General features: G+C 44.2%; 1 protein-coding gene across 3 annotated transcripts in view; it reads right to left on the bottom strand.

Moving 5' to 3' along the window:
• Window positions 1–12,657: 12,657 nt before the first annotated feature.
• ZNF268 (zinc finger protein 268) overlaps window positions 12,658–19,233 on the bottom strand; it is a 49,398-nt gene continuing 42,822 nt past the window's right edge. For all 3 annotated transcript variants that reach the window (XM_055550773.1, XM_055550772.1, XM_055550774.1), the window contains exons 7-8: window positions 13,896–13,995; window positions 12,658–13,674 (exon numbers count right to left, since the gene is read on the bottom strand). In XM_055550773.1, the coding sequence (XP_055406748.1) occupies window positions 13,578–13,674; window positions 13,896–13,995 (197 nt within the window). In that variant the 3' untranslated portion in view covers window positions 12,658–13,577. The remainder of the gene's footprint in view (window positions 13,675–13,895; window positions 13,996–19,233) is intronic.

Raw genomic sequence — 19,233 nt, 5'->3', positions numbered from 1 at the left:
ACAGAGCAGAAATATTTGGGTGGGTGGGATTCTTTTTTTTTCATATTTAAAATTTTTATTTTTTTATTTGTTTAGGTTGTGCTGGATTTTGTTGCTGTGCAGGTTTTTCTCTAGTTGTGGGAAGCGGAGGCCACTCTCTAGTTGCTGTGTGCAGGCTTCTCATTGTGTGGCTTCTCTTGTTGAGGAGCATGGTCTCTAGACACCAGAGCTTCAGTAGTTGTAGCATGTAGACGTAGAGCGTGAGCTCAGAAGTTGCGGTACATGGACTTATTTGCCCCGAGGCCTGCAGAATCTTCCTGCACCAGGAATCAAACCCTGCATTGGCAGGTGGATTCTTATTCACTGCACCACCAGGAAAGTCCTGCTTTAATAATTTTTAAGTGTACTGTTCAGTGGTATTCGGCATACTCAGATTGTTTTGCGACCTTGACGACCACCGTCTCCAGAACTCTTTTCATCTTGCAGAACCGAGATGGTGTCCTCATTAAACATTCAATCTTGATTCTCCCTCCCCCAGCCCCTGCCACCCACCATTCTACCATTTCTTTAGGAATTTCACTCCTCTAGCTGAAGCTGAAACTCCAATACTTTGGCCACCTCATGTGAAGAGTTGACTCATTGGAAAAGACCCTGATGCTGGGAGGGATTGGGGGCAGGAAGAGAAGGGGACGACAGAAGATGAGATGGCTGGATGGCATCACCGACTGGATGGACGTGAGTCTGAGTGAACTCCGGAAGTTGGTGATGGACAGGGAGGCCTGGTGTGCTGCGATTCATGGGGTCGCAAAGAGTCAGAAACGACTGAGCGACTGAACTGATTGACTGACTGAGGGACCTCATATAAGTGGAATCATACAGTATTTATCCTTTCATGTCTGACTTATTTCACTGAGCATAACGTCTTCAAGTTCATCCATATTTTAATGTAGGTCAAAAATTCCTTCCTCTTTAAGGCTGAAAAATATTCTGGCAGTAGGTAGTTGGTGTAGGGGATAGGAAAGTGGCTGGCAGCTCCTTCCCTCCCTTTCCTCACCTCCCCCAGTCTGAGCCTCTCTCCCCTAGGGGTGGCTGATTCCCAGCATTCAAGGACCATGGTGGTCTTGGAACCAGGAACAGCCCTCCAGCTGCACCTGGGAGATGAGGTCCTTCTCCTGGTCCCTTTGAGGCCTACAGCTCACACTCTACAAGAAAGTTTACTCTTTTAAGACATATGTACACAGAGAATTCAGAAAAAGACGAAAGGTGAATTTCCAAAGTCAAAATGAATCATTCAAAGTTCTGAGTCTATAGCCTTCCAAGCAGTTGGCGAAATGGACCCTGTGGAGTCCTGTACCAAGGTCACAGGTGTGGAGCCCTGTACCAAGCTCACAGGACAAAATTATCCAGAACTGACTGAGTCCCATAGCAACTGTTGCCATGAGTTCCTCTAACCTAAACTGGCCTTATTCGACTCCATACTAGGTAAAATATCCACCCTATAGCATCCTGACCAATCACCTAATGCTACACTTCCAGTAGGAATTTTCTTTGTCTTGAGGCTATAAAAATTGGCTATTAGCCCACAAGAGGGTTCAGCTCTCCTTGAGCCGGCCTGTGTTCTAACAGTATTTTCTGCTCTAACAAATTCTATTCTCCTCTCATTCTTCCTCATATATGCTGTGCCTCTCATTATCTCTGCCCTTTGTTCTTAATAAACTCACTCCCTTCTGAAATACCCCGTGTCTGGAAATTCTTTTCCAATCCATACATAGACATGAACAGACCCTAAGATTCTCCTCCTAAACTCTGCTGTTCTCTCCGAGTAGGTGATGTCTCCTTCCTCCTTTTGACTTCCAGGCCTTGGGCTGTGGCAAGGGTCTGTCCTCGGCTCATTGATTCTGTCCATCCCCTAGAAGAGGCTCAGATGACCCAGAAAACCACCTCCAGTCCCACCCAGGGAGTCCCATCCCTACCCCAGAAGATCCCGGGAAGACTGACTTATGGCTACAAACCATGAAAAGCCCCTTCTCCCTCCAGATCTGGGATCTGACTCAGCTCATCACATGTGTGTTGAGAGGCCAGTGAGGCATAAGATAACTTCACACCTTCAACATATCGGTCATTCAAGTATCCATCATGTGCTACGCAGTGCTTTCTACATTCATCCAGGCACAAGTCCCCACCCTCCAGAGCATCCAAACAGTGTTAGATAATGATAAACACATATTTATAACATATAGACACAGAGCTTGAGATGTACCAGGTTCAAGCATTTTTCAGACATTCACTCTTTAATACTTTCCCTAATATTGCAGGAGGTAGAGTTAGTATTGCCAAGTATCAGAGAGAAAAACTGAGGCATAAACAACATTGCTCCCAAATCTTGTATCTTCAGACGATATATGCTCAACACCTCATGGTTTCTGTGACTCAGGAATCTTGATGCAATTTAGCTGGGTGCTTCTGACTGACCTGCAGTGCTTCACAGGCTGGGGCAGCCGTGTTAACTGAGGCTCTTCTGGGGGGATTTGCTCCCAAGTTCACTCACATGGGTGTTGTCAGGATTCTGTTTGAACTGACAGCCTAGTTCTATCTGTCTGTTAGATGCGACTTTCCCTTGATTTTTCCTGATGGGGTCTCCATACAGGGCAGCTCAAAGCACCTGTGGTTGCTCTCCCAGTTCCAGAAAAAGACTGAGTGAGAGAGACACAGAGAGAGACAGAGAAGGGGAGAGATGCTAACAGAGGAACAGAGGGAGAAAGGGAGAACTTAAGAGAGCAAGTAAGAGGGGAGTGGCAGTTTTTATTGTAATGGATGTGACATCCTATCATCTGGGCTGCATTCTGTTGCTCACACGAGGATGTCAGTATCACATAGGGATGTACACACATGGAAGCAGCTGTCACTGAGAGTCCTTGTGGAGCCTGCCCAGCAAATGGACCAAGAGGCACAGGACCTGAATCTAAGCAGGGAGGGTTGGAAAGTTTATGTCAGTGGATGACAACATCTGAATCTCCTCTGATTTCTACCCTTTGAAGGTGCAGACCTGAAAATGAGAACAGTGGGCAATGACTTTCCCAAGATCACTTGGCTGGAACCCAGACCTGCTTCGAGAGGTATTCCCTGCTGTGTCCAACCCTTCTTGTAATAATGATCTGTGCCTCAGATACATGTGACACCAGCACACAGGTGTTGAAGGCATTGTTTCACACCCACCAATGGTGTCCCCAGGAAGTAGACACTGGTCTGGTCCCCACCGTGCAGGTCTGGAGACTGGGGAGGACCTGGGAGGCTTTTCCAGGATAGAGAACTGCCTTCTCAAAGCAGGATCCTGGTTCCATTCCCAAGAAGTGGTGGGAAGGGCTGTGCAGTCAAGACGGGGCTTTGAGTGGGTTTGAAGGAAGAAGTGACCTCACTTCCTTGGTGACACAGCAAAACAGAACTTGAAATGTGGTAACCCAGCAGCCACGTTCTAGAGCCAGCTGGCTATCCTACTCACTTGACCAGAGGTGCTCAATGTAGCGACCTGTTCTCATGTTGTGGCCTGACATTCTGGGGCCCCAGCTTCTGGAAAGCTGAGAGTGGGGGCCATTTCAGACACAAGGTCAGCCCTCACCTCCAACACCTCTGGTCATTTGACAAGAGGCCCCCGAAGGTAACACAGGGCAGCCCTGGCCAGACCTCCCAGGCCACAGCTATAACTCCACATGGGCAGCCCAGCCTAACTGGTCAGTTCCTGTGTGTGTTTGAGAGAGAGAGGTGGGGGAAGGTAGGAGATGAGGGGGCAGGAGCAGGTTGTTAGGTGTTGGAAGTCTGTTCATCCGTCATTAGCATCCCAGGCCAAGGCTGGCAGGCTGGGAAGGTCAGTGCTGGGAACCAAGTTCCTCGCCCCCCATGTTATCCACGCACCCTTGAGGTGTCATCTTGTTCCCTTTCTGGCTCGATTCTGTGCAGATGGTCCTCTGCCTGACCTGGGGAGCAAAACTACAGTGGAGGCGCCCTGTAGTGATAGCCAGGCTTGCTCCTGATGCCTCCAGGCCTGGCTACCTAGCCCAGGAGATCCTGGAGGAGCCAGTGGATGCTTCAGCTACTCCATTGCCCTGGCCATGGGGCAGGTGTCCCAGGCCACCAACCGCTGGGGCCAGTCTGATCTGAGAGTGGTTGTGGAGGGCCTGAGATGACCAGGGTGGGCCTGGAACCCAACCTTGAATCTGAAGCCCCTCGCGGCCCTGCCAGGGTTTTCCAACTAGAGTGCCCCTCAATCCCACTCCCAAGGGAACTGACGTCCACTGCTCCCTCACTAGCAATGTCAGAGGGTAGAAAGTCACTCTTCACAAACTTGTTGGACAGTAGAGAAAAAAAATATTGTTTCACTTAGCACTGGACCATGTGTATTTTTGCTTTTTTGTCCTTTTGCTGAACTTGGGATCTATATAAGGGAAGTCTCAAAATTCCCTACAATATGAAAGAAAACCCAAGTCTTTATCTGAAATCAGCAGGATCCCCATTGATTACATCTGCCATGTTCACTGTCTCCTAACTAGGAAGGGAGGAGCTTCACCCAGCCCTCTCCCTCCATGTCAGGGGCAGATCAAGCCTCAGGAAGCTCAGAGGGAAAGGCAAGCAGTCTACGCTCCGGAGGTTCCTCAGCTCTGACCTCATGGCTGTGAGCAGCCAGTTGACATCCCCAAGCCTCTGTTTTCTCAGCTCAGCGGGGCTGTTTGTTGAGAATTCATTGGGATAACCGTCTTAGTGCTATTAACGCAGGGAGGCCTGTTGCTCCTCAGATAACAAGGTGCCTAGACTGCAGTCATTGTATCACCCTTCTCTGTCCCCACCAAATCTAAATGGTCCCCTTAAAGGCTGCAATCTTTTCCAGTGCATGTGTTCCTGTCACTCCTCCTGGACACGCCCCTGAGCGGCGGGGCCTCCTGGCTGAGCTCCAGGTCGCCACCCTCCTGCTGTTTCAGGTGGTATCTCTCCTCCTCTCACCCAGAGTGAAGGGATGATGTGGTGTCTGGTCATTAACTTATTCTCAAATGATTCAAAGACAAAAAGATCTTTGTTTTCAAGATCTTTGTTTACATTTTCAACTTTGTGTAAATTTTCTATCGTTTCAAAACAAAGAAATGCTTTAAAACTGAAAGGTCTGAGTTTTAGGGACCCTAGAAGGCGAGTGGCCATCTGAGTGGCACATCTGTCACTCCTGACGCTCGGCCTTGTGGTTCTGGGGATGAAGATGGAATGGGATGGGGCTGCTGTGGGATGGGGTGGGGGGTGGGGGTGGAGGGAAGCAGTGAGCCTGGGGACACTTGGGCTGTGGGGGCAGAGTCAGAGTAAGGTGGTCTCAGCTGAGATGCCCCCTCTGGGGAAAGTTGCCAGGGTCTCTAAAGGGGTCTTAGGTTCTTGGCGGCTCCCCACTTCACCCCACGTTCCAGCAATTACCTGGAAGCGCCCTGTTATTCCTCTGCCTCTCCCACTATCCTGTGAGCCCTGAGGGCACAAACCTGGCTTAGTTTCCCGCTGTATCACCTCTGTTGACCAACACGATGGGGAGGCTAGGGTCAAGGGCCCATTCCTGGAGGTGACAGTCCTGGGTGTCAAAGTCCTCACCAAAGGGGGTTGGGGTGCTGGGAACCGAGCCTACTCAGCCCCAGGGCCTGTGTGCTTGACACCGCTGCTTTCATCTCCAGGGAAATTCCTCGATTCTGGGGCAAAACGACCAGGTGAGGAGCAGAGGACAGAGATGCTCATAGGACGCTTCCGATAAAACAGAGCCATTAGAAAGGATTTGAGTGTCGATCACCAGAGTCCTGGTGCGTGGATTAGTTCCCTCAGGCAGCGAAATGTGGGCCTAGTTTGAGAAGGAAAGGTGTCCAGGATAGTTAAGTAAATAGAGGGGCGGCGTGGCTTAAAACATTAAACTTTAACGGAACATTTGTTGGGCAAGCAGAATATATTGCAATCCAGGGGAAGGCACCCCGCAGCCAGGAGGCTCTTCTGCAGCTCACGTGCCTCTGTGCAAACCCCAGACTCAGAAAGGCCAGAGGCTGCCCACACCTCACTCACATCTATTGGGAGAAGTCTGGCCTTGTCACAGGACAGGCACGGAGGGTGGGGCAGTGCAATACCCTCTTCTCTGAGGAAGGCCTTTACTGTCAGGAACCTGCCCCGAAACTTGCTATGCTCCCCCCACCCCTCCATGCTCCGCGTGTACTTCCGCTGCACCTCCGGAGAGGAGTTGGGGAGATGCAGTCACTACAAAGTATCGAGGCCTCAGTCAATCATTGTGTCAGCTGGGCTGGACAACGCTGGCCTTTGACCCCTAAATCCGGGGGCTTTGGGGGCCCACTTGGGTTCAGGGGGTTCTGGTGGTTCTTGGTGAGCCGAGAGGTTCTCCAGCAAACGTGCGTGGCATTCAGAAGGGCTGCCCGAAAACCGAGAGGTTGGCGGTGAGTCGGCGGCGCCATCCAGCCTGGATGTGCCTATCCTTGGGCCTCAGAAGCAAGGGAGCCTGAGAGTCACGGGCTGGGGTGGAGAAGACTGTCCCATGATCCCCACCCCTGCAGCAGGAGGAAGCTGTAATCCTGGACTGACCCCACAACACTGGCTTGGAGCTCTGCAGAGCCAAAGCCCTGCTGGGGTCACAGCCTGTGGGGCAGAAACTCTGACCTCTCTTGTGCATGGGTAGATGCGCACCCGCTGGACTGCGCGGGAGGGAGCGCCTTCAAGGAGCTCAGGTCGCAGCAGAGGCCTCTGTGGATCTCACCCCTGTGGGATCCTGGGTGCTCAGCTCCACGGGGTGGAGAAGCCTTTGTGATGGTGGGGACCTGGGGACCTGAGTTCTCCAAGCCCCTGGTTCACATGCAGGGGAAACCACAGAAATGCCCTCACCTGCTTGGACAATTCTGGGGTCTCCCCTGTGCAGGTTACAGTCCTGTGATTTTTGCACAGCAAGTGGAAGGTGCCCTAGAGATGAAACCAGGAGGGGTGTTAGTCGCTCAGGGACTCTTTGTGATCCCATGGACTGTCCGTGGGATTCTCCAGGCAAGAATACTGGAGTGGGTTGCCATTCTGTTCTGCAGGGGATCTTCCCCAATCAGGAATCAAACCCAGGTCTCCTGCATTGCAGACTGATTCTTTACCATCTGAGCCACTAGGGAAAGCCCTATATATACATTCATTTTTGGCTGTGTGTGTGTGTGTGTGTGTGTTTCTCGATGCGGGGGCCTTTCTTTAGTGGGAAAGGAGGGGAATGCAGGGGGTGCGGGGTGGGGAGGGGAAGGTGTGTGTGGCACTTCTCTCTAGTTGCAGTTCCCTGGCTTCTCATTGCAGTGATTTCTCTTGCTGCAGAGCACAGGCTCTAGGTGCAGGGGCTTCAGTAGTTAGGGCTCTGAGAGCTCCAGAGTGTGGGCTCAGTGCTCAGCTGAGGCACAAGGGCTTAGCTGCTTCATGGCATGTTGGGATCTTCCCTGATGAGGGATTGAGCCCACCTTTCCTGCATTGGTAGGAGGATTCTTAACCATTGAGCCACCAGGGAAGCCCCTTCACATTGGTTTTTAAATGATGGTCTAGGTAAAAATTCTCTTGAGGGCAAAGCTCATGCCTAAGCTTATGCAAGACTTTGGGCAAAAGAGAAACATTTCAGTGTCTGTATACAGAACAATCTGGAAACAATCCAAAGATCTGGTGGGAGATTTGCTAAGTAGATCACACTGCAGAAAGAGGATGAGCTCCTGGAAGATAATTAGTAGTTATGTCCAGGAAGATGCTTCCTGACCCAACTTGTAATACATTGTAGCATGAAAACAGCCTGTTACAAAACCAGGGTGAGTGGTACAGAGCCCATTTGAAAAGATAAGACATAAAATGATATATGCCACATTGTTATTTTGTTTTTATTATTTTTATTTGGCTTTTAAATTTTCTTTCTTTTTTTTTTTTGGCTTATCCACTAGTGGAGGTGATGGAATTCCAGTTGAGCTATTTCAAATCTTGAAAGATGATGCTGTTAAAGTGCTGAGCTCAATATGCCAGCAAATTTGGAAAACTCAGCAGTGGCCACAAGACTGGAAAGGTCAGTTTTCATTCCAATCCCAAAGAAAGGCCAAGGAATACTCAAATGACCGCACAATTGCACTCATCTCACACGCTAGTAAAGTAATGCTCAAAATTCTCCAAGCCAGGCTTCAGCAATACGTGAACCGTGAACTTCCTGATGTTCAAGCTGGTTTTAGAAAAGGCAGAGGAACCAGAGATCAAATTGCCAACATTCGCTGGATCATCGAAAAAGCAAGAGAGTTCCAGAAAAACATCTATTTCTGCTTTATTGACTATGCCAAAGCCTTTGACTGTGTGGATCACAATAAACTGTGGAAAATTCTTCAAGAGATGGGAATACCAGACCACCTGATCTGCCTCTTGAGAAATTTGTATGCAGGTCAGGAAGCAACAGTTAGAACTGGACATGGAACAACAGACTGGTTCCAAATAGGAAAAGGAGTACGTCAAGGCTGTATATTGTCACCCTGCTTATTTAACTTCTATGCAGAGTACATCATGAGAAATGCTGGACTGGAGGAAGCACAAGCTGGAATCAAGATTGCTGGGAGAAATATCAATAACCTCAGATATGCAGATGACACCACCCTTATGGCAGAAAGTGAAGAGGAACTAAAAAGCCTCTTGATGAGGAGAGTGAAAGAGGAGAGTGAAAAAATGGGCTTAAAGCTCAACATTCAGAAAACAAAGATCATGGTATCTGGTCCCATCACTTCATGGGAAATAGATGGGGTAACAGTGGAAACAGTGTCAGACTTTATTTTTTGGGGCTCCAAAATCACTGCAGATGGTGACTGCAGCCATGAAATTAAAAGACACTTACTCCTTGGAAGGAAAGTTATGACCAACCTAGATAGCATATTCAAAAGCAGAGACATTACTTTGCCAACAAAGGTTCGTCTAGTTAAGGCTATGGTTTTTCCTGTGGTCATGTATGGGTGTGAGAGTTGGACTGTGAAGAAGGCTGAGTGCTGAAGAATTGATGCTTTTGAACTGTGGTGTTGGAGAAGACTCTTGAGAGTCCCTTGGACTGCAAGGAGATCCAACCAGTCCATTCTGAAGGAGATCAGCCCTGGGATTTCTTTGGAAGGAATGATGCTAAAGCTGAAACTCCAGTACTTTGGCCACCTCATGCGAAGAGTTGACTCATTGGAAAAGACTCTGATGCTGGGAGGGATTAGGGGCAGGAGGAGAAGGGGACGACAGAGGATGAGATGGCTGGATGGCATCACCGACTGGATGGACGTGAGTCTGAGTGAACTCCGGGAGTTGGTGATGGACAGGGAGGCCTGGTGTGCTGTGATTCATGGGGTCGCAAAGAGTCGGACACGACTGAGCGACTAAACTGAACTGAACTGATGTTTTCTAATTTTTATAAAAAGATAATCGGTTTGTCTTGTTTTAAATTTCAAGAAGTGAAAAAAACAAACAAACCATAGACCACGGGGTTGGAGGAAGCACACCTCCCCCCACGATTCAGTATACACAGGGGATGTGGGTGAACAGAGAGGAAATTAGAGGTTTGCTGCGGGAAACCCTGCTGCTGTGGGAATGCTATCTCAGGCCCTTTCTCCAGGGCCGGCTGGGAGTTCAGTGACAACTTTTCTGGTTGCTCTCCACCCATTAAGCACCAGTGAAGTTAAAACCTCAATGGAACCCCAAATGTCCAAGTACCCATATTATAAAATTAAATTTAATTTAACAAATGCTATGATTCTAATTTGTTGCTATAAAATCAATGACTATTTTTGGCTGCCAGGTAAAAAGTTACTGTTTACAAACGTCTTATTTGAGCCTCCTAAGCCGCCTCTGAGCGAGTGTTACGTTCCCTTGTTACTAATAAGGGAATAGATCTAGTGAATTTTAAAACACTTTCCACTAGTAAGTGGCTTCTTTAACTGTCATTCAAAAGCTTACATTCTTAAGCACATAATAATTTTAAGTATTCTGAATCAGGGCAAACTCTTCATAAACTTCATTTTTGATAGAGGTCTAACCTTCCAACAAAAGGTAGGCCAAAATTTAAGTATCCAACACCCACTGTAAATAATGCTGCCTTTCTTCTTCCATGCTCTCTAGTCTGAAATGCAGCCATCACCACATAATGCATTCTAAAGCATACTGACCTGCTGTTTCCAGATTTTCTGTTCTCTTCTGGACCCAGGCTATCTGGTGTGGACTCCCAGTTCAATTGTTTAATAGCTCTGTGACTTTGACCCTCTCTGTACCTTCTCTTCTCTTTGGTGAAGTTTATTATTTGTAAAAACAGGCCTTTTCTCATTGTGATTTCAGATGCATCCAGCAGTAAGCAGCTGCTTGCAACAAGCAGTGGCTGGAAGCATGATCTTAGTTTTCCGGACCAGGAGTCCTAACCACTGGGCCACAGCAGTTAGGGCCAGAGTCCCTAGCATGACTAGTCAAGAATGAATTCAGGCAAGAAGGCAGAAGTTAAATCGCAAAGTAGAAAGTTTACTGAAAAGAAAAATACATGTGGAAAGGTACACGGGTGAGCTCAGAGAGAGAATCTTGACTTTGGGAAGTTTAAATCCCTCATAAGGGGGCAGTTTTCCAGGTTTTTGCTTTCCTTCAGGCCAGTCATCTTGCTTTGTCCCCCCTGGCTCCAGTTAATTTGTCTCAAGACCCTCCCCTCAGGTGCACACACACCTGTCAGCCAAGATGGATCTCAAAGTGAAGTTTTCTGGGAGGAGCAAGACTCATTATGGCCTGGAATTTTCCCCTGACTTTTGACCCCAAGGAGCTTTTCTGCCTCGGTGTAGTGTCTCCTTTGTCCCAAAGAAGAGTTGGGGGGTGGGGTGGGTGTGCAGATTCCTTAATCCTTTACTCAAAACAGGGTTTTGCACCTCTTTGTCCTTGCCATGGTTATTACCTTGACTGTTGCCATGACTATTACCTTAAGGTGTTTACAAGAGACAAAGACTGGCTATTTACCCTGTTTCTCTTGTTACTTCCATTTTGGAGGGCAAGCAGGAGGCTGATTGTAAATTCAACTGGAGCCCACCCATCTCTTGTCTCAGAAAATGCTAAAAGTTATAAGTATCCAACCTAAAGCCCTCTTCTTCCTGCCCCATGACAGGCAAACAGGAGGCCAGTTGTAAATGTCTAACCTGGAGCCCATCTATCTCCTACCTCAACTGGATTGAGATCATCAAATGAATCAATAACTCTTCATGTGCTATCTTCTTTTTCATCATTTTGTTTCTTACCTACCCTCTTCATTTTTAACACATTCAAAATTTGGTAAGGTAACTTCTCCTTTATGACTTCTGTTCAGAAATTTTCTGGCCATTAATGTACTTTCCCTCATAATGATTACCTGAACACATTTTTAAAAATCCCTGATCCTCAAAAGACTTTAAGCTCATCTGGATAGGGCCTCAAAGAACCCCCTTTTCACCCTAAATCCCTCTCTTCCTACCAGGGAATTACCTTCATCCCCAGGGTCTCCCTGAGGGAGTTCCTGCCCCACCCTCACTGCCCCAGGATGCCTTCTCAAAAGCCCCAGGGTAAGTACCTCTGGTGGGTAGGGTGGAGGTATCAGATTTGTTGAATGTCTGTCTGCATATTGGGTGCTTGTAGCTGTTGGAGACCAGTTCTTTGGCCCCTCCTTGGGTTCACAGAATTCCAGGGAGCAGGCCATCTGGGGAACACCCTGGGAAAGCAATGCTGGACCGAAGAAGACGGGATACCTTACATCCCGGGTAGAATGCTGTAAAGGACAGAGGAAGTGTAAGCAAGCGCTTCAAAGAGTGACTCAGCTGCCCTTCCTTTCTTGGAAGAAGGCAGGTGGTAGATGGGGGCAGGGAACTGGAAGACCCTCCCCACACACTGACTCAGAGGCAGTTGAGGCTGCCAGCCCTGCTAGAGGATTAGACCCTGTTCTCCTTCAAGCTCGGATGAGTTGCACTCCAGCTACAGGTCTTTCAAGGGAACAAAGCTGTACAGCCCCCTCCTCTGGGTCCTGTGCAGGGTCCCCGCAGTGCACCTCCTTCATCACCCTGGGTGCCAGTATCACCACTCAGGGCCATGACCAGCATGTGGGTGCCCGACACTCCCTGGAGTCTGGATCTGTAAGGCCCAGGCTGGAGAACTTTACTGTCCAAATAAGGCCTGCACCAGGGGGAGGCAAGTGAGGAACCAAACAACTCAGTCATCAAGATAAATAGTATTTTAACACAGTATTTTTATTTTTAAAAAATATTAATTTATTTATTTTAATTAGAGGCTAATTACTTTACAATATTGTATTGGTATTGCCATACATCAACATGAATCCGCCATGGGTGTACACATGTTTCCCATCCTGAACCCCCCTCCCACCTCCCTCCCCATACCATCCCTCTGGGTCATTCCAGTGCACCAGCCCCGAGCGTCCTGTATCATGCATTGAACCTGGACTGGTGATTCATTTCACATATGATATACATGTTTCAATGCCATTCTCCCAAATCATCCCACCCTCGCCCTCTCCCACAGAGTCCAAAAGACTGTTCTATACATCTGTGTCTCTTTTGCTATCTCACATACAGGGTTATCGTTACCATCTTTCTAAATTCCATATATATGCATTAGTATACTGTATTGGTGTTTCTTTCTGGCTTACTTCACTCTGTATAATATGCTCTAGTTTCATCCATGTCATTAGAGCTGATTCAAATGTATTTTTTTTAATGGCTGAGTAATACTCCATTGTATATATGTACCACTGCTTTCTTATCCATTCGTCTGCTGATGGACATCTAGGTTGCTTCCATGTCCTGGCTATTATAAACAGTGCTGTGATGAACGTTGGGGTACACGTGTCTCTTTCAATTCTGGTCTCCTCAGTGTGTATGCTCAGCAGTGGGATTGCTGGGTCATATGGCAGTTCTCTTTCCAGCTTTTTAAGGAATCTCCACACTGTTCTCCATAGTGGCTGTATTAGTTTGCATTCCCACCAACAGTGTAAGAGGGTTCCCTTTTCTCCACACCCTCTCCAGCATTTATTGCTTGTAGACTTTTGGATCGCAGCCATTCTGACTCGTGTGAAATCGTACCTCGTTGTGGTTTTTATTTGCATTTAAAAAACACATTTTTTTTTTTTTTGCCAGAGAATTTACAATGAACATACACAAAAAATTTAAAGATGAGATGAGTACTACTGATTTTTGCTTTTGCTTCATGCTCAAAGGTGGCTGGGCAGTGGTGCTGTGCCCAAATAAGACCCACTTCACCTGGTTCAACCCTTCTCTCCTGCTGGTGTTCAGTCAGGGATGAGGTGGGGACAGGGTCTTGGAGCTCAGGGACTGTTTACTGAGCATATGTGACTCTGTGAGGTGGGTATTTTGCCCTCATTTCCAAATGACAAGATACCCATCAGAAGGTTAAGTCACTGGTCTACAGTCACAGAACTGGCAGAGGTTTGAGGTGTGTGGTTGTCCTGTCACCTGGAAGCACCCTGAACTGGAGGGTGGGAGAGGAGGAGGGGAGTCCTGGTATAACCTGCATCCTCATCACTCAGCCCACTTTCCCGATGCTGGTCACGCTCCAGGTCCACTCTGGACACTGACGTCACGGACGAATGAGTGTCCCTGTGTTTGAGGAACCCATCTTCTCAGGAGTTGCTGATTCCTTACTCTGTGCAGAGCATGAAAAAAATCAGTTGGTTTATCTATTTTTATTGTTTAAAAAAAGCCTAGATATTTAACCAAAAATGTTTTAGATTAACATAATATTACATGCGAAAAGTTGAACAGACATACAAATCCAAGAAAATGAAAGCACATTGTGAATGTTCTTGATGTTTTGATTCTCTATCTTTACAATTTATATAAAGTGCACGAATCTTTAGGGCTTACCTGATTTCTTCATGTGCAGGTACTGTGTCCTCACCACTTACAGCATGCTTGAAGGCTCTCTCATGCCTATGTCCAGTCATTATCCCTCCATGGTAACCACCTTGATTTAAGTCACCAAACATTAGCTTTTCCTGTTTTTGCACTTGACCTGCCTTCTCAAAAGCTACAAGTTTCCCCCACCATAAGCTTCTAGAAGGCCTAATTTTCCCCTTCACATTTAGGTGTACAATTCACCTAGAAATAATTTTAACTTATGGTGTGAGGTATGAGGGGGGGCAGTGTCAGTTCCCTCCAGAGGATATCCAATTGGCCTACCTGATTTATTGCAGTGTTTCCACCACTACACTGCAGTGTCACTTTTTGTCTGAAATCAGATGATGGCACATGTGGGGGTCTGCTAATGGGTTCTCTGGTCTGTTGCTCCATTGTTCTGTTTGTCTACCTTTACACAAAACTATACTATTATAACAATCACTAAGTCAATGTTCAGTGTGTATCCTTCAATTTTCTTCCTCTTTGTCTTTGCTATGCTTCACCCTTTGCATTTTCACATGGATTTCAGAATCAGCTTGTTAATTTTGACAAAAATGCATCTACTAGGACTGTGAGATAGCACTGAATTTATAAATTTGGGCAATGCTTGAAAGCAATTTGAGTCTTCCAATCCACAAAGACAAAATAGATCTTATTTGTTTAATTTCAAACCTTTATTTAGATTTATTTCTAATCATTTAATATTTTTGATGCTGTTGTCCATGATTCCTTTAGTTTCATTATCTAATTGTTTTGTAATATATAGAAATACAGTTGACTTTTGTGTATTGACATTCTACCTAGCAACTCTGCTAAATTCACCTAAATCTGTAAGTTTTATTTGTAGACGTTTTTGGATTTTCTAAGTATATAAACATATTGTGTAGGAATGACTTATTTTTCTTTCTTTCCAACCTTATTTTTAAAAAACATATTGTATGGGTTAGGACAAAAATATTCACGATGTTAAATTAAAGAGGTAATAGTTATAATTTTATTTATTGTATGCAGGGAGAGAGCATTAAATATTTCACTTGAAATGAAATCATGATGTGTGTGCAACATGACATGTCTATGATAGATTTCTCTTGTAGATATATATGCTTTGTCAGATTAAGGAAGTACCTGTGTATTACTAGTTTTAAGAGGTTTTGCTATAAATGCCTGTTTAATTTTGGCAGCTGTCTTCTGCATCTCTTGAGTTGGTTTTTCTCTTATTCTGTAACTGTTGGATCACAGTGGGTTTTGTTTGTTTTTTAACCATACTTGATCATGATGTAGTTTTTACATATCATTAGATTCCATCTAATTCACTTTTTAGGATTTTTGCATCCCTCTTCATGAGAAATAAATGTCTACATTTTCATTTTTTTTTCCTAATGTGTCTGTTGGATTTTGGCACCAAAGTTATGCAGGTCCTGTAAAAAGTATCAGGAAGCATTCTCTCACTTTTTATATTATCTGGAAATTTTTACAGAACTGGAATTATTTCTTCTTTAAATCAGAAGAATTCACTAGTGAAGTCAGCTAGGCTTCAGTCTCTTTGTGGAAAGGTTTTAGATTTTGGATTCAATTTCTTCAATAGATTTAGTACTTTTTTTTTTTTTTATTTCTTTTGCCCATTTTATTAATGTTGGGATTTTTAAGGAATTTGTCCTTATCATCTAAACTGTCAAATATGTTTGCCTATTGCATAACCTTCTTATACATTTATTTTCTTTCATGTAAAATCTTGTTGTGATATCCCTTTTCATACTGGTTACTGGCAAGGTATTTTTTTCCTCTTTCTTGATCAGAAGTGAATTAATCAAAGAATCAACTTTCTGTGGTACTTTCTCTCTTGTACGTATGGTTCCTGTTTAATCAATGTCTGATCTTCCTTATTGCCTTCCTGCTATGTTCCCTGAGTTTGCTTTTCTTTTGTGGCTTCCTAAAATAGAAGGCTAGATAATTAGTTTTCAACCTTTTTCTTAATAAATTTATGCATTTTCCTTCAAACATGTTTTAGCATTGTATTTTACCATCATCTATGTAAAAATATTTCCTAATTTCTGAAATTTGTCAATCTAAAAATACTACTTTTGTAATTAAGAAATACCTGAGAGGAAAATACTTTGAGACAAGTATTTGTTCCTCATAACATTTTTGTTTACAAGTTTTAGCACTCATTAATTTCTGCCTGAAACAATCCTTACTATAGTGGCTGTCTAATGACAATCTTCCAATTTCATCATTTCTTCTGTATATCATGGGAATTCTACCATCATAAATGGTTTCTCTCCTGCCCTTCCCTGTTATTTTAGTGCAACCTATTCATCTTTACTATTTTTTTTTCCTGTGTTGCATTATTTTCTTTCAAGTAATTTCTTTTGTAATTTAGGCTTCATATTTTTGTTCCAGTTGTTACTTTTATATCATCTTCTAGCGCTCTGAATCTCACATTTCTCCACCTTTTATTATCAGCAGCCTAAGAATTAAAGTGGTATCCTTTGATTTCCTATTAATGGAAGTATCTTATTTCCCCAACCCTCTCTTTCCTCTTTCTATGCTTACTCATGTTTTTACTTTACCAGAAAATATTTTTGTATAGTATTCTTCCATCTGCTCAACCCTCATTTTAGTCTTAGATGTGAAATTAAATATATTAAATGCTCACCATCAATCCTTTAGCTGGATGAAGCTCAACCTCTAGTATACTCCTCATAAAATTGGTTTTTGTATATGGTATAAGTATACATTTTTCTCAAATAGATGTGCAAGTGATTCAGCACCATTTTTTTTTAAGACTATCCTTTTTCCAATGAATTGTTTTTGTAATTTTGACAAAAATCAGTTCACTATGTAGTGGGTAGTTTTATTCAGGACTCTCTTCTGTTTTACTAATTGATATGTCTGTCCTTTCAGAAGTCCATACTGTTATAGCTACTGTAACTTTATGATAGGCCTGGAAATAAAATAGTGTATGTTTTGAACTGTTTTTCCTGTTCAAAACTGTCTTTTAGTTCCTTTGCTATTTCACGTATGTTTCAGGATGTTTGTCAGTTTTCACAGAAGATATTCCTGGGAATTTGATAGGAAAGGGATTGAATCTAAATATCCGTGTGGAGAACACTGACACTTGAACAACATTGACTCTTTCAGTCCATTAACAGGGCACATCCTTCCAGTATCTAGGTCATTGTTACTCCCCTCTTCATTGCTGTTCACCGCATTTCACTTGACTTACATTTAATTATTCCATGTTTTCTGGTCCTCTCATAAATAGTGGTGCATGTAACCCAAATTTCCCATTGTATATTCCAAGTATGTAAAAACAGAACTGAGTTTTGAATGTTGATTTTATTTATTATTTTTTTAATTTCTATTTTTAATATAAATTTATTTAAATTGGAGGCTAATTACTTTACAATATTGTATTGGTCCTGCCATACATCAACTGAATGTTGATTTTATATTTTGCTATCTTGCTTAATTGACTTGTTATGGTGGATTTTTTTTTTGTAAAGTTTTAAAAGGAATTTCCTTGAAGACAGTCATGCTGTCTTTCAGTATGGTTGTTATTCTTTCTTTCTAATCTCTACCCTTTTCTCTTTCTTGCCTAATGCAATCAGCTAAGTCTTCTAGTACAATGTTGAAACAGAGTGGTGAGAGTGGATAGTTGACTTGCTCTCAATTTTAGGGGAAGCAATTTATTTTCACCCTTACATTAACTATAGACATTTTCCAGATGTGCTTCATTAGTTTGAGGAAGCAACTTCTTATTCCTGATTTGCTGTTGTTGTTGTTAACATTACACATGAGGTTCCTATTTAATTTTTTTGGGCTGCATTGAGTCGTTGTTGCTTTGTGCCGCCTCTCTCTAGTTGCAGTGAGTGGGGGTACTCTTCATTGCGGTGTGAGTGCTTCTCATTGCAGTGATTTCTCTTGTTGTGGAGTACAAGCTCTAGGCACATGGGCTTCAGTAGTTGCAGCATGGGGGCTCAGTAGTTGCAGCTTATAGGCTCTAGACCATGGGCTCAAAAGTTGTGCTGCACAGGCTCATTTTCTCTGCAGCATGTGGAATCTTCCTGGATCAGGGATTAAACCCGTGTCTCCTGCACTAACAGGCAGATTCTCATCCACTGCACCACTAGGGAAGTCCTGCTGAGGTGTTTTTTTGTATGTTTAATGGGTGCTGTGGAACTTGAACAGACGCTTTTACTATACCTATTGATGTGATCATGCGATTTTTTGTAGTTATTCAGATATGAATTAGTGATTGAATTCTGAAATTGAATCAGCTTCCTATTCCCAAAATAAACTCCAGTTTATCTTCTTGTATTACCCTTTACATATTTCAGGAGTAAATTAACTAATATTGAAGATTTTTACATCTGTGTTCATAAAGAACATTTGTAGTATCTTTTATTAAAAAATCAGAGTAATACTAACTTCATAAAATGAGTTAAGATTTATTTGTCATCTATTTTCTGAAAGAGTTTGTATAGAATTGGAATTACTTCTATCTTAAATGTTTGATAGCAATGACCAGTGAAATGACCTGAGCTTGGATTTTTTTTTTGTTCAGTTCAGTTCAGTTCAGTCGCTTAGTCGTGTTTGACTCTTTGTGACCCCATGAATCATAGCATGCCAGGCCTCCCTGTCCATCACCAACTCCTGGAGTCTACTCAAACTCAAATCCATCCAGTCGGTGATGCCATCCAGCCATCTCATCCTCTGTCGTCCCCTTCACCTCCTGCCCCCAATCCCTCCCAGCATCAGGGTCTTTTCCAATGAGTCAACTCTTTGCATGAGGTGGCCAAAGTATTGGAGTTTAAGCTTCAGCATCAGTCCTTCCAAGGAAAGAAAACCAAGGACTGATCTCCTTTAGGATGGACTGGGTGGGCCTCCTTGCAGTCCAAGGGACTCTCAAGAGTCTTCTCCAATACCACAGTTCAAAAGCATAAATTCTTTGGCACTCAGCTTTCTTCACAGTCCAACTCTCACATCCATACATGACCACTGGAAAGACCATAGCCTTGACTAGACAGACCTTTGATGGCAGAGTAATGTCTCTGCTTTTTAATATGCTATCTAGGTTGGTCATAACTTTCTTCCAAGGAGTCATTACTACTTCCAAGGAGTAAGTGTCTTTTAATTTCATGGCTACAGTCACCATCTGCAGTGATTTTGGAGCCCCCAAAAATAAAGTCTGACACTGTTTCCACATTGATTTCCCATGAAGTGATGGGACCAGATACCATGATCTTTGTTTTCTGAATGTTGAGCTTTAAGCCAACTTTTTCACTCTCCTCTTTCACTTTCA

The sequence above is a fragment of the Bubalus kerabau genome, chromosome 16 (genome assembly GCF_029407905.1).
Source record: "Bubalus kerabau isolate K-KA32 ecotype Philippines breed swamp buffalo chromosome 16, PCC_UOA_SB_1v2, whole genome shotgun sequence".
Taxonomy (NCBI): Eukaryota; Metazoa; Chordata; class Mammalia; order Artiodactyla; family Bovidae; genus Bubalus; species Bubalus kerabau.
Note: the sequence above shows the minus strand (reverse complement) of the source record. Positions and strands in the feature narration are given on the sequence as shown.